We start from the raw sequence: 15,681 nt of genomic DNA, 5'->3' as shown, positions 1-15,681 counted from the left end.
ATGTGCCCTCCTAAAGTCCATGATCAGCTCCTTCGTTTTTTTGATGTTCAAGAGGAGGCTGTTCTCCTGGCACCAGAGTGCTAGACCAGCCACCTCCTCCCGGTAGGCCTTCTCATCATTGTCTGAGATCAGGCCCACCACCACAGTGTCATCAGCAAACTTAATTATTGAATTGGAGCTGAACCTAGCCACACAGTCATGTGTGTACAGGGAGTACAATAGGGGGCTGAGGACGCAACCCTGGGGTGATCCTGTGCTCAGGGTGAGGGACTTCGATGTATTCCCTCCCATCTTGACTACCTGGGGCCTGGCGGTGAGAAAGTCCAGGACCCAGGCACACAGGGAGGTGTTGAGCCCCAATTCCAGTAGCTTCCCGGCCAGTCTGGTGGGGACTATCGTGTTGAAGGCTGAACTGTAGTCTATGAACAGCATCCTCACGTAGCCCCCCTTCTGGCTGTCCAGATGGGAGAGAGCGGTGTGCAAGACCTGGGAGACCGCATCGTCCGTGGACCTGTTCGGACGGTATGCAAACTGCAACGGGTCCATGTTCCGAGGGAGGAAGGCGCAGATGTGATTCTTCACCAGCCTCTCAAAGCATTTCATGACTACCGAGGTAAGGGCCACCGGACGGTAGTCATTCAGGCAGGATGGAGAGGCATTTTTTGGTACCGGTACGATGATGGATTTTTTGAAGCAGGCAGGGACCACGGACTTGTCCAGGGAGAGGTTGCTATTGCTATTTGCCCTTATGATAGAACCGCTGGCCAAAAGGATTAGAAATCACCCGAATATTCACGGATATACCAGCAAGGACTCAAAGAATAAAATTTCATTATACGCTGATGATATCCTTTTATATATTACTAATACACAAACGAGTATACGCACCTTATTAACACTAATTGAGGAATTCGGCTCTTTTTCAGGATACAGAATAAAATGGAATAAAAGCGAAATTATGTCTTTAAAACCACAGGATTCGAGACACTTACTAAAATTCCCCTTCAAAATTGCAACAGAAAAATTCAAGTACCTGGGTATTCAAATTACGAGAAGACACAAATCATTATTTAGTGCCAATTTTATACCACTATTAAATAAACTGAATGATACGATTAAATTTTGGAAAATGCTTCCACTCTCATTGATAGGTAGAATTAACGCTATAAAAATGTTCTCAACTCTTTCATGGTGGGCTCCAGTGTGGTGTCTGAAAACCTGAGTGTCCATTCTTTAACCTCTTAAGAGCGTCTTGATTTCCCCAGTTTAGCAGTCGATTGGCTTTCAATACCTAGAGACCTGGGGGCGGGGGGGGGGGTTGTGGGGAGGCTGAGTTGCGAGTTGGGTTCTGTTCTCAACTCCCTGCAATTTATTGTCGGCTTGGGCAGAACAATAGCCAACCAAGCTGTGATGTATCCAGATTGGATGTTTGCTATGGTGCACCTATCGAAATTTGTAAGAATCATTGGAGACCTGCCGAATATCGTGCACCTTTTGGAGAAGTACAGTAAATCCTCCTTATAAAGGACTGAGGAGGGTGGGCAATGTTCTTTTTAAAAGCTAAAAAAATATTTTTTCTACTGCAAGCTAAAATACTAAAGGCTGTGTGTTACATTCTTTAGTGGAGTTAATTGTCGATTTCAATGCCTTGTCGATTTCAATGCCGTGTCAATTTCAGTGCCTTGTCGATTTCAGTGCTTTGTCGATTTCAGTGCCTTGTCAATTTCAGTGCCTTGTCAATTTCCATGGCCTCTGCAGTGCTGCTCGCAGCCTGTGTTCTTCAAGAGGAAGTCTGCTATAACCAAAATCCATTTCAAAGAAGTGTGTAATAATGAGGGTTTACCATTTAGGCATTGGTGTGCTTTCTTGGCTGCAGTATCAATGTGATTAGACCAGGACGTATTGTTGGTGTTATTTACTCCTAGGACTTCAACCTCTCGACCATCTCCATTTTAGCACCATTGATTGATACAGACTGGGGTGTCTACTCCACCCCGCTTCCTGAAGTCGATCACTAGCTCCTTTATTTTGTTGACATTGATGGAGAGATTGTTGTCTTCCACCGTGTTACCAAACGTTCTATTTTCTTCCCTGTACTCTGTCCCATCATTGTTTGCAGCCTGGTCCACCACAGTGGTGGCGTCTGCAAATTTGTAAATGGAGTTAGAGGAGAATTTGGGCACACAGTCGTGGGTGTATAGGAATTCTAGTGGCCTTGCAGCGCACCTGTGTTGAGAATAGTCGTAGAGGACTTTTCCTGACAAATTGAGGGGAGGGAGGGGGTCTGTTTTCTCGAATTATATCTAGTTCAGAGGGTATTGACTACGAGGAGAGATTGGACAGACTTGTTTTCTCTGGAACAATGGGAGTTGTGAGGAGATCTGATCCAAGTATGGAAAATTATACGAGGCATCGTTAGGGCAGGAAGCCTTTCAGTGTTTGATGGACGGTATAGATCTTTAATGGACGCCAATTAATACTTTTCCAGCAAATGTAGGGTTACATATAAGAAGTAATGTGATATTTTATAGGAACTTTAAAATTAGTTTTGATACCATATTTTCTAGTCGAGCACAGACCGAGGAGAAATCTAGAATTGCTCTATGGTGGATTGGTAAAGACTTTAAAGGGAAGATAGACACAAAATGCTGGAGTAACGCAGTGGGTCAGACAGCATCTCTGGAGAAAAGGAATGGCTGATGTTTCAGGTCGAGACCCTTCGTCAGACTGAGAGTCAGGGAGGGGGGACACTGGAGGTATGGGATGGTACAGAACCGTAAAGTCTTGTCAATGATTTAATCTTCTGGGCCAGCTATTATCTTGCACAATTACAAAACACACACTTTTGCCCAAATTATCTGCAATGCTTTTTTGATCTTTCAGCTTGGATGCAATTAAAGATTTATTATAAGGTAATAGTTCGTACCAATTGCTCAACAATTGTCTAAATGTGACATTGCTCTAAGGTGGATTACCACAATATAATTTTATTTATTTTTTGATGTTTACAATTTATATTAATGTTTACAATATTTATATATTGCCACGTAACAGGTAAAATGACAAATTTGACATGATAAATTGGATGATTCCTCCAAGTTTAGTCTGTTTTTGGAACTGTTAGAAATTCTAAAGGCTGAGGCTAATGGTATTAGGTTGTCATTGAGCTGCCTATTGGCTGCCAAGGCTTAGAACAGTTTTCTTTTTGGCACTAAAAATCGGACATTACCATCTTATCTGTACACAATTAAAAGCATTCAAGTCATTAAATTGTTATGTATAGCTTATGCTTATTTTCAGAATGTAGGTGGTGGATGGTGTGAAGCAACAAATGCTCAGGGAATGACAGGACTTGTTCCCACAGACTATGTGGAAGTGAGTATTATCCTCGTAACACTTGGGTGTTGGCTTGTCTGCATGTTTAGAAAAAATAATTACGTATAACCTCTTTATGAGAAATAGTTGAAAGGATCTTTTTAATGACATGGGATGTTTCATGGTTCTTTAGTATTTCATCCTCACTAAATGGACGAGCAAATGGGGTATTGCAATATTGTGTGGATTGGTTCTCTGAGTCGATAATATTTGGAGATCGGCTGAAAAGATGGCAAAAACACAATTTGCTAAAGTTGCAGACAATGATACTGAACGTGATAGTCTGTTCCGTTACCTTTGACATTTAATTACATTGCCTTTGCTGGTGCTGATGGTGCATATTACCCAGACTTGAAAATATGTCTCTGGGCATAAATTCTGGAATTCTGACCCAGAAAATTTACTTCAAGTTTAGCCGAGTGTCATCTGCACACAAGCAAAGTGAAGTACAGGTACTGCGAACATCTTGTATCTTTCATAAAAGTATGTACTAAGTATATTTCATGGAACTCTAGGGCTATTGAGTAAAGTTTAAGAGAGCAAGGCAAATTGGTTAGTTTCAAAAGTAATGATTAACTTTGACTGACTAGCTTGCTGTTCTGTATGATATTGATCGTGGTAAGATGATAGCAGAGTCAATAAAATGGTGAAATGCAAAAAAACTCCAAATTCCGGAAATTCAGAATAAAACCAAATCTCAGCAGATAAGGCAGCATGTGTAGAAAGATAAATTGTGTTAATATGTGTAAGAAATATAACTTTTGTTTAGTTTAGAAATGCAGCGTGGAAACAGGCCATTCGGCCCACAGAGTCTGGGCCAACCAATGATCCCTGCACATTCTACACACACTAGGGATCATTTTACATTTATACCAAGCCAATTAACCTACAATCCTGTACGTCTTTGGAGTGTGGGAGGAAACCGAAGATCTCGGAGAAAACCCACGCAAGTCATGGGGCGAACATACAAACTCCGTACAGACAGCACCCATAGTCAGGATCGAACCCGGGTCTCTGGCACTATGGCAGGCAGTAGCTCTACTGTTACGCCACCATATTGCCTAATGTTAATGTGTTGTGGCAAGGTACACGAGAATATAGATTGAAGCAGAAAGGAAAAAAAGGCTTGCATTTATATATTATGTCATTTTTGGGGATATTCCATGCACTTAACAGCAGTGAAATACCTTTAATTATAGACTTTGTTGTAAGAATATGATCATCAATTTGAGAGCATAAAACCCGCAGAAACATGAGTGTAATGATGCTCAATTTCTGTTTCTTTTGGTTGACTGAGGGATAAAAACTTGACTAGGATGGAAGAGGTAATTCCCCAGCTCTTCAAAGCCATTTTATATCCACGATGCTGCCGTTGGGACCCAAAACACACCACTTATATTGCAACTCTCACTCAGTATGGATAGAAGTGTCAGGTCTAGTTTTTTTTGTGCACAAGAAGGTGGTCACCCATTTGCTGTTAGCTGAGATAGTAAGGCTGGGGACACAGTCAAAGGAAACGGGTGGAATATTTATTGAATTCTCAATCTCTTCGATTAAAAGTAAAATTACATACTTATTAGATCCATCCTTGCTGTAAAAATTTGCATGATATTGTTTGCATGAATATAGATTGCTTTGCTAAAGTGTTATAATGAATGTTAAATTGTAAGAGGTTTGACAAAATGGCCATTTAAAGCAATTTACTTTGGGTTTGAAGAATCTAATAATCCATGATTCTGGAGCAATAAAATATTGTGCATTTAATTTCAGATGATTTCAGGTTCAGGGAGTGGAGCTAATGAATCGCTGAGACCCAGTGGGACTACACAGGGTGTAGTGAATAACATTGCCGCGTTTGACCCGCTCTCAACAACTCAAACTGGCTTTAGCGGTAATGCATCATTCGGAGGTTCACACAACAGCAGTCAGGTACTGTGTATTAAACTTGCAAAGGCCAAAGCGCTTTGACTTATTCTGCAAAAAATTAAGGAATTAACTGCTGCAGAGACTTGATAAATGTTGAATATTATTGTTGATAAAGACAAAGGGTGGTGGGTGTATGGAACAAGCTGCCAGAGAAGGTAGTTGAGGCAGGGACTCCCAACTATTTAAGAAGCAGTTAGACAGGTACATGGATAGGACGGGTTTGGAAGGATATGAACCAAATGCTGGCAGGTGGGACTAGTGTAGTTGGGACATGTTGGCCAGTGTGGGCAAGTTGGGCCAAAGGGCCTGTTTCCACACTGTATCACTCTGACTCTATGACTAGGACATGCTTTGCTAATAAATTGAAAATTATACTTCATGTGTCTTGAAATAAACTTTTTTGACCTTCTCTTGTAAAAGAACTCGAGTCTGAATGAGCATGGTATCAGAATTTCAGCATTGGCTACTTGTAGGAACAAACTGGAAATATTTGTTGTTTGTTTTAACTATATCTACCAGCAAGAAAGCAAGAAAGGTTACTAGTGACAGGCTACTAAAACTGTCTTGATACATTTTGCTGTAGCTGGAACAGTTCGAACAAACAAAAAGGAGTGTTTTTCTGGTAACTGGATGTTGAAATCATTCATCTGGTCTATATTTGTATATTCAAATAATGATAGTTGGACTAGTTTAGAGGTGCAGCATGGAAACGGGACCTTTGGCCCATCAATTGGCCATTCTCACTGTTGTTCTGTTAACTCGCTTTCTTATCCACTCCCTACACATTGAGGGCAATTTTACAGAGGCCATTTAACCTACAAACGCGCACGTCTTTGGGATGTGTGGGGGGGGAACGGGGGAACATGCTGTGCCAGGGAGACGGTGCAAAGTCGACACAGGCATCGCCCGAGGTGAGGATAGTCCGAGTCCCTGTCACCGTGAGGCAGCAGCTGCGCATCTGTGCTGCCCACGATATCAATGTTAATAAAGTTTGTAAATTGGAGCAAAATTTCTGACACAAGTTTTGAAGTGAGCATCCAAAGCTGCGGTCATTGAGAATTAAAATATGAACATTTACTGTTTTCTTTATTTTAAACCAAAAAGCTGAACAAAATTGTTTTAATATTGACAGCAATCCAAAGAGATTTGCAGATCAGCCAATGCCTCGGTTTAATTTTGCGTGGCGTCTTAAAACATTGTACCAATTCTTTAAATGAGATTTCATACAAGTTCAGAGCGATTATTGTAACGGGATATAGACAATATTTCACTGCTTGTTGATAATCTCAATTTTGGATCTTAATGATATATTTGTAGCAATTATTTTCCCCAATTTTAAGGTTGAAGTGCTTTGGTAGCAAAGAACTAGTGCCAGATGTTCATGCTTCATAAGGAATAGGGGTAGAATTCGGCTCATCAAATCTACTCCATCATTCAATCATAGCTGATCTAGCTCTCTCTCCTAACCCCATTCCGCCTTGTCCCCATAACATCTGCAACCTGTGCTAATGAAAGATTTTAGAGTTTAGAGATGCAGCGTGGAAACAGGCCCTTCGGCCCACCGAGTCCACGCTGCCCATTGATCACCCTTGCATTAGTTCTGTTATCTCATTTTTCCAATCTGGTAGCACTTGCTGTCTCATCCCCTTCTCAGCCCTCTGGTTCCTCCTCTTCCTTTCTCCTTTCTTCTCCTCGCCCGCCACCCACCGCCACCCTACATCAGTCTGAAGAAGGGTTTTGGCCCGAAACGTTCCCTATTTCTTCGCTCCATAGATGCTGCTGCACCCGCTGAGTTTCTCCAATACTTTTGTCTACCTTCGATTGTCCAGCATCTGCAGTTCCTTCTTAAACCTTTTACACTAGAGACCATTTATAGAAGTCAACTAATCTGCAAACCTGTATGTCTCCGGAATGTGAAAGGAGACCGGAGCACACAGAGAAAACCCACGTGGTCACAGTGAAATCGTACAAACTCCTCACAGGCGGCATCCATGGTCAGGATCGGCCCCTGGTGCTGTGAGACAGTTTTGTTACTTAGTTCTAGTACTTGCTGTATGTTGGAGAGCCAAAGCATCACAAAGACATTTCAAGTGGCTCTGGGACCTGTGTTAAAAGAGCAAGCATATCTCAATCCACAATTGGAATGAAGAAATGATTGCAGTTGTACAGGGTCTTGCTGCAGTTGTACAGGGTCTTGCTGCAGTTGTACAGTCTTGGTGAGACCACATCTGAGGAAGGACATTATTGCCACAGAGGGAGTGCAGACAAGGTTCACCAGACTGATTCCTGGGATGTCAGGACTTTCATATGAAGAAAGACTGGATAGACTTGGCTTGTACTCACTAGAATTTAGAAGATTGAGGGGGGATCTTATAGAAACGTACAAGATTCTTAAGGGGTTGGACAGGCTAGATGCAGGAAGATTGTTCCTGATGTTGGGGAAGTCCAGAACAAGGGGTCACAGCTTAAGGATAAGGGGGAAATCTTTTAGGATCGGGATGAGAAAAACATTTTTCACACAGAGAGTGGTGAATCTGTGGAATTCTCTGCCACAAAAGATAGTTGAGGCCAGTTCATTGGCTATATTTAAGAGAGTTAGATGTGGCCCTTGTGGCTAAAGGTATCGGGGGGTATGGAGAGAAGGCAGGGATGGGATACTGAGTTTGATGATCAGCCATGATCATATTGAATGGTGGTGCAGGCTCGAAGGGCCGAATGGCCTACTCGTGCACCTATTTTCTATGTTTCTAAAAAAAAACTATTCCAGTCGATATCAAGAACTTTTATTTTTATTTTACAACTAATTCAATTATCGAATTATCGAAGAAACAAAATAAAGGGAAGAAGACTTGGAAGAGAAAAAAAAACATCCGATTTTTTTATTTGTTCTTAAATCTCCAAATATTAAAATATGAAGCAATTAGATTGAAGACATTTATAGGTTAGTTTTCAGTGTTTAGAATGACTTGTGAATTAAGCTTTGTGCACACGTACTGATGCCAGAAAGTGCTGTCCAATTTGCATGCTAATGATGGTAAGCACTGACGCCCACATTTGGTGTTACAGCAAAATACGGACCACTATGCTTGACAAATCATTTTTCTTTTAAGGCATTAATTTTTTAATGATATGCATTAATTTGACAGTCGCAAAACGTTGCTGATCCCTGGTCCAATTGGAACGCCGGCTCAGCTGGAAACTGGTCCGCGAATAATGAAGATAACAGCAAAAATGCCTGGAATGCAGTGACCTGGCCGAGTAACACGGATGGTTCAAATGCACAGAAAAGTAGCGCTGCAGATGATGGGAGTACAACTGCCTATGGACATCCACAGGCTTACCAAGGTCCAGGTCAGTGTCATTTCTGCAGACTGTTGCTATGTTGTTCGGTATGTGCCCATACTTGTGTGTGGCTGTGGATGAAAGTGCATTATTGCTTTATTCCTGCTTGAAACTAAGGATAGCTTCAATAGCTTATACATGTTATCTACATGTCCAAGGTGGTGCCCATCCCAGGCGACTATTTGTGTGCTAGCCACAGAGGCAGATCTCCAAACTTGTATTACATTTGCTCCACACTCTTAAATCTTTATCTGTCTGTACACTGTGAATAGCTCGATTGTAATCATGCATTGTCTGGTTAGCACGCAGCAAAAACGTTTTCACTGTACCTCGGTATGCATGACAATAAACTAAACTGAAACTGATGCTGTGGTGTGGAAATTAATATGTGAGAATAAGTGGTGAAGGATGTGTTACGTTTGGATGTTTTGCCCAAATGGTGAAGGCAGATGCACTTGTGACAATATATTATTTTCTGTTAATCATAGAAATTTATTGCGTGGGAAATTGCTGTTTGATTCATTGTGCCTATACGTACTGGAAAAACACTGTCCAGTCTATTCTCACATTCCGCTTCTTCGTCTGTAACCTTATAAGTTGAGATGGATTCATACAGTATGAAAACAGGCCCTTTAGCCCAACTCATTGATGCCATCCATACCATCAAGATTCCCCATCTAAGCTAGTCCCATTTGCTGGTGGATGTTAGGACCATATCCCTCTAAACCATTCCTATCAATGTATCTGACCAAATGTATTTTAAATGCTGTTATAGTTTCTGCCTCAAATACCTCCTCTGGCAACTCATTCCATATATCAACCACCATCTGAGTGGAAATAAATCATGCTCATGTGATAGGAGAAGAATGAGGTCATTTGGCCCATCAATTCTATTTCACCATTCAATTATGGCTGTACTATCTCTCCCTCCTAACTCCATTCTCCTGCCTCCCCACCCCCTATAACCTCTGACACCCATACTAATTAAGAGTATATCTATCTCTGTCTTAAAAATATCCATTGACTGCCTCCACAGTGTTCTGTGGCAATGAATTCCACAGATTCACCACCCTCTGACTAAAGAAACTCCACCTCATCTCCTTCGTAAATTAATGTCCTTTAATTCTGAGGCTATGACCCCTGGTTCTGGACACTCCCATTGGTGGAAACATCCTCTCCACATCCACTTTCTCTAGGCCTTTCACTATTCGGTAAGTTTCAATGAAGTTCCCCTAATCCTTCTAAACTCTAGCGGGTAGAGGCCCAGTGCCGTCAAACGCTCATCATCTGTTAACCCACAAATTCCTGGGTTCATTCGTGCAAACATCACCTGGACCCTCTCCAGTTGCCCCTCACGTATGTACTGAATCGTATCCCTGTCACCTTAAACATACTTCCTCTTGTTTTTCATTCCCCTATCTGGGGTAAAAGACTGCATTCGCCTTATCTATTCCCCTCTTGATTTTATAGTCACCTACAAGATCATCCCTTAAGGAGGAAGAGATCCCCCTCATGATCTTATACACCTCTATAAGATCGCCCTTCTTCCTGTGCTACAAGGAATAAAGACCTAGCCTACCCAACCTCTCCATATCAATCAGGCCCTCTAGTCCTGGCAACATCCTCTTAAATCTTCTCTGCACCCTTTCCAGCTGATCAACAGCAGGGTGACCAAACCTGAACACAATACTTCAAATGTAGCCTCACCAATGTTTTGTACAACAATAACATGTCATCCCAATTTCTAGACACATTAGTCCTAAAGGCCAATGTGCTGAAAGCCATCTTGACCATCCTATCTACGTCTCAAGGAACTATGTATCTGCACTCCTTGATCCATAGGGCGGCTCTACAACATTGCCCAGGGCCCTACCATTCAATATAGAAGTCCTGCCTGGTGAGGCTTCCCAAAATGCAATCGTTGAGTCATACAGTGTGGAAATAGGCCCTTTGGCCTAACTTGCCCACACCGACCAACATGTCCCATCTACACCAGTCTCACTTGCCTGCCTTTGGCCCATATCCCTCTAAAACTGTCCTATCCATGTACCTGTCGAATTGTTTCTTAAATGTTGTGATAACCCGTGCCTCGGTTAACTCCTCCGGCAGCTCGTTCCATACACCTACCATCCTTTGTGTAAAAATGTTACCCCTCAAATTGCTATGAAATCTTTCCCCCTTCATCTTAAACTTATGCCCTCTGGTTCTCGATACCCCTACTCTGGGCAAGAGACTGTGTGTCTACCCGATCTATTCCTCTCATGATTTTATACATCTTTATAAGATCTCTTCCTCCTGTGCTCCATGGAATAGAGTCCCAGCCTGCTCAACCTCTGTAGCTCAGAACCTCGAGTTTTGGCAGCATCCTTGTAAATCTTCTCTGCAACGTAACAACATCTTCCCTATAACACGAGGAGAAGGCAGGGAAATGGTGTTAGGAGGGAGAGATAGATCAATCATGATTGAATGGCGGAGTAGACATGATGGGCCTAATGGCCTAATTCTACTCATCACATGGCTTACTTACTTACTTAACATGGTATCCCAATTAGAACACAATGCTCTAAATGTCTAAATGCAACCTCATCAACGTCTTATATAACTCAACATGACCTCCCAACTTCTATGCTAAAGGGCCTGTCCCACTTGGCCGTCATTTACGCGACAGGCTGGTAGTGACTGACGCACGACAGTCGTGCGTGTCATCATGTGTCCGCACAGCCGTCTGGAGCGTGTGACGTCATTTGAAGATAGACACAAAATGCAGAGGTAACTTAGCGGGACCGGCAGCATCTCTGGAGAGAAGGAATGGATGATGTTTCGGGTCGAGACTTCAGTCTGGAGATGCTGCCGGTCCCGCTGAGTTACAATCGTCTTGGTTCCGCTCTGGGAGTAGGAGTGGGGGTGGATCCGGATCCCCAACGGCCGTGAGCCCCAGGCCGAGTTCGGCGATCGTTTGCCTGCTTCTGCTGCTGTTGGAGGTGAGACGTTGCGTCGCGCCAGGGTCTTGGGCCTGTCCCACTTTGGCCGTCAGTTACGCGACAGGCCTGTGGCGCGCGAAGATTTCGTAGAGGACGAAGTCCGCACTCCTCCACGCCATCCATGTGCCCGTCCCGCGCTACCCACGCGCTACCCACATGCTAGCAGGTTGCGTAAATGGCGTGCAAATGACTGGCAAGTGGGACAGGCCCTTAAATCTGCACCTCTATGCTTAGTTGCATGAAACACCATTCACCAATCGTCAGCCCATTTGCCCAACTGATCAAGATTCTGCTATGTTTTGATAAGCATCTTCTCTATATACAATACCACCCACTCTGGTGTCATTTGCAAATTTAGTAATCGTGCCTTGTGCATTCTCATCCAAATTGTTGATATAAACCACAAACAGCAATGGGCCCAGCACCAGTCCCTGAGACACACCACTAGTCACAGGCCTCCAGACCAAAAACCAACCAGTCCAAAATATCACCCTCTGCTTCCTTCCATGAAGCCAATTCTTTATCCAGTCGGTTAGCTCTCCCTAATCCCATGAGATGTACCTTTCCGGAGCAGCCAACCATAATGAATGCCTGCTGAAATCCTTATAGATAACTTCTACTGCTCTGCCTTCATCAATCATTCTGGTTACATCTTCAAAAACTCAATCAGTTTTGTGAGACACTATCTCCCATGTATATAACCATACTGAATACTCCTAAACAGCCCCTGTCTGTCCAAATGCGTGTATATCTTCTCCCTCAGAATACTCGCCAGTAACTTGCCTATCACAGATGTTGGGCTCATTGGTTTACAGTTCCCAAACTTTTCCTTTACTTTTTACTTTACTTTAAACTTTAGAGACACAGCATGGAAACAGGCCCTTCGGCATACTGAGTCCGCACCACCCAGCGACCACTCAATATACCACCACTATCCTACACACTAGAGACAATTTATAATTTACAGAAGCCAATTAACCCACAAACCTGGATAGACACAGAATGCTGTAACTCAGTGGGGCAGGCAGCATTTCCGGAGAGAAGGAATGGGTGATATTTTGGGTCGAGACCCTTTGGTGTAAACCAGCATCTGCAGTTCCTTCTTACACAACCCACAAGCATGTAGGTCTTTCGAGTGTGGGAGAAAACCGGAGCACTCTGAGAATACCCACAAAGTTACAGGGAGAACGTATAAACTCCGTACAGAGAGCACTTGTAATCAGGATTGAACTGGCGTCTGTGGCGCTGTAAGGCAGCGACTACCACTACCGCCCTTGCCACTGACAGCCCTTCTTAATGGGAGGCACATCATTAGCCACCCTCCAGTCTTCTGGCACCTCAGCCGTGTCTAATGATGATTCTTATCTCAACAGGGTACCTGCAATTTCTTCCCAAGCTTCCTACAGTGTCCTTGGATATATCAGACCAGACCCAGGAGATTTGTCCACCTTCATAAGCATTAGGACATTCAGCACCTCCTTGACTGTAATACTGAGTGTACTCAATGCACTTCCATTGGCTGCCCCAGTGTTCATGTCTTTCTCTACGGTCAAAATAGAGGAGAAATACTCATTGAGGACTTTAACAATCTCCTGCCGCTCTACCCAGAGATGACCACTTGACGGGACAGGAACTTGAGGGGCCTGCCTCTAACTCTAATGCTAGCTTAAGCAATCTTTCTTTGCAGAGACATTCTCAAGTCCAGGCACCAACCCTGTAAATCTCTGTCTTGCTTTCTCCAGTGCAATCATATCCTTCCTGCTGTGAGGTGGTCATAATGCAAAATGTTTGGTAGGCCTTAACCACCTATTGCACCTGAACAAGAAGATAGACACAAAAAGCTGGAGTATACTCAGTGGGACAGGCAGCATCTCTGGAGAGAAGGACTGGGTGACATTTCGGGTCAAAACTCTTCAGACTGGTTATCTGAACTATCACTTTCAGCGATTGTGTCTTTGTACCTCTAGTTCATTCCTCTTCCTTTTACACTTCTCAATCCCTTACCAATGAGTATTTCCTTCTCTTGCTTGGCCAGCTCCAAACATATGTCTTCACACTCCTGTAGATTGAATTCCTCTCCCAACCTTGCTGTTTAACTAACAATTCATATTTTGCTTGGAAATCTGTGTCACTACTACGACACAGAGAATAATAAACAATCTGCTTGAGATTGAGAATAGCTTCAATGGCGTACACATTTTTTCCCCTCAAATTATCTACAAAGCATTGGGGAGGAGTAATGCTGTTCAAAGGTTTCAAACATTTCTTTATTAGTCACCTACACCAATTAGTGTAGTGAAATGCTTATTGCCAATGCAGCACATAAAAAAAGAATACAAACATGACAATAATAAAGAAATTGAACATAAAAACCATCCCCCCACAATGGTTTCCATTATGAGGGAAGGCACTGTCCAGTCCCATCCCCATGACCACCCATAATCGGGCCTATTGAGGCCTCCGCAGTCGCCGCTACGGAGACCCTATGTTCCAGGCCCTTCTCGCCGGGCGATGGTGCTCCGGCGTCGGGAGAATCCTCTCAGCGGCTTGAGACACCTGGAACGGCCGCTTCCCTTACTGGAGACCGCGATTTCCGAAGCCGACAAGGCTGCGCCGGAAGGAGCTCCACTACTGGTGATCTCAGCGAGAGATCCCAGGCTCCCGATGTTAAAGTCAGCGCCTCCGCCCGCGGCTGGCCGATCCACAGTCCCTCAGCTCCGTGATGTTCATCGGTGGTCTTAAGCTCACCAGAGCTCCAGCGCGGTGACCCAGGCAAGGCTCCAGCGCTGTGCCGTTGCCGAAGCCGAGGTTCTGGGCGGTCCCCCCAGGAAACACCGCTCCAGGCCCGCTGGTAGACCTTGAGTACGGGTCGAAATTGCAGCCCGGAGAAAAGCTGCCTCTCCGACCAGGTAGGGACCCTGAAAAGTAGTTTCCGCCTCCCCCCCCCGCCCCCCCACATAAAAAAGACTAGAACTCCAGAACAAAAACACTTTAACTAACTAAAAATTAAAAAAAGTGATGAAAAAACAGACAGCTGCAGGCTGGGCAGCGTATTGAACCGAGGCCTGGGTTTCTGGCGCTGTGAGGCCTGGGTCTCTGGTGCTGTGAGGCCTGGGTCTCTGGCGCTGTGAGGCCTGGGTTTCTGGCTCTGTGAGGCCTGGGTTTCTGGCTCTGTGAGGCCTGGGTTTCTGGCTCTGTGAGGCCTGGGTTTCTGGCGCTGTGAGGCCTGGGTTTCTGGCGCTGTGAGGCCTGGGTTTCTGGTGCTGTGGTGCTGTGAGGCCTGGGTTTCTGGCGCTGTGAGGCCTGGGTTTCTGGCGCTGTGAGGCCTGGGTTTCTGGCGCTGTGAGGCCTGGGTTTCTGGCTCTGTGAGGCCTGGGTTTCTGGTGCTGTGAGGCCTGGGTTTCTGGCTCTGTGAGGCCTGGGTTTCTGGCGCTGTGAGGCCTGGGTTTCTGGCGCTGTTTGAGGCCTGGGTTTCTGGCGTTGTGAGGCCTGGGTTTCTGGCGCTGTGAGGCCTGGGTTTCTGGCGCTGTGAGGCCTGGGTTTCTGGGGCTGTGCGGCATGGGTTTCTGGCGCTGTGAGGCCTGGGTTTCTGGCGCTGTGAGGCCTGGGTTTCTGGTGCTGTGAGGCCTGGGTTTCTGGTGCTGTGAGGCCTGGGTTTCTGGTGCTGTGAGGCCTGGGTTTCTGGCGCTGTGAGGCCTGGGTTTCTGGTGCTGTGAGGCCTGGGTTTCTGGCGCTGTGAGGCCTGGGTTTGAGGCCTGGGTTTCTGGCGCTGTGAGGCCTGGGTTTCTGGCTGCTGTGAGGCCTGGGTTTCTGGCTCTGTGAGGCCTGGGTTTCTGGCGCTGTGAGGTAATTTCTCTTAAGATAAATTACCGCTGTGCCACTGTGCCTCCTAAATAATTGAAATGATTTTTGTTTAGATTTGAAATATGTTATCCATTTACATTTACACAAAATAAATCTTTACAGTCATTATGAAAGTGTTGGTGAAATAGTCTCTGGGATGAATATTTTGGATCGGGATTAGTATCTGCCATAAATTGCATCATTTTTAGTGAGT

At 44.4% G+C, this 15,681-nt stretch overlaps 1 protein-coding gene across 2 annotated transcripts in view; it reads left to right on the top strand.

The window, feature by feature from the left end:
• Positions 1 to 15,681, top strand: part of snx9b (sorting nexin 9b) — a 98,649-nt gene that overhangs the window by 32,168 nt on the left and 50,800 nt on the right. The window contains exons 3-5 of one of the 2 annotated variants that reach the window (XM_055639970.1): positions 3,301 to 3,375; positions 5,146 to 5,304; positions 8,448 to 8,652. In XM_055639970.1, the coding sequence (XP_055495945.1) occupies positions 3,301 to 3,375; positions 5,146 to 5,304; positions 8,448 to 8,652 (439 nt within the window). The remainder of the gene's footprint in view (positions 1 to 3,300; positions 3,376 to 5,145; positions 5,305 to 8,447; positions 8,653 to 15,681) is intronic. The other variant, XM_055639971.1, reaches the window with a different exon arrangement.

This window comes from Leucoraja erinacea, chromosome 8, assembly GCF_028641065.1.
Source record: "Leucoraja erinacea ecotype New England chromosome 8, Leri_hhj_1, whole genome shotgun sequence".
NCBI lineage: Eukaryota > Metazoa > Chordata > Chondrichthyes > Rajiformes > Rajidae > Leucoraja > Leucoraja erinaceus.
This window is presented reverse-complemented; position numbering and strand designations above follow the sequence as displayed.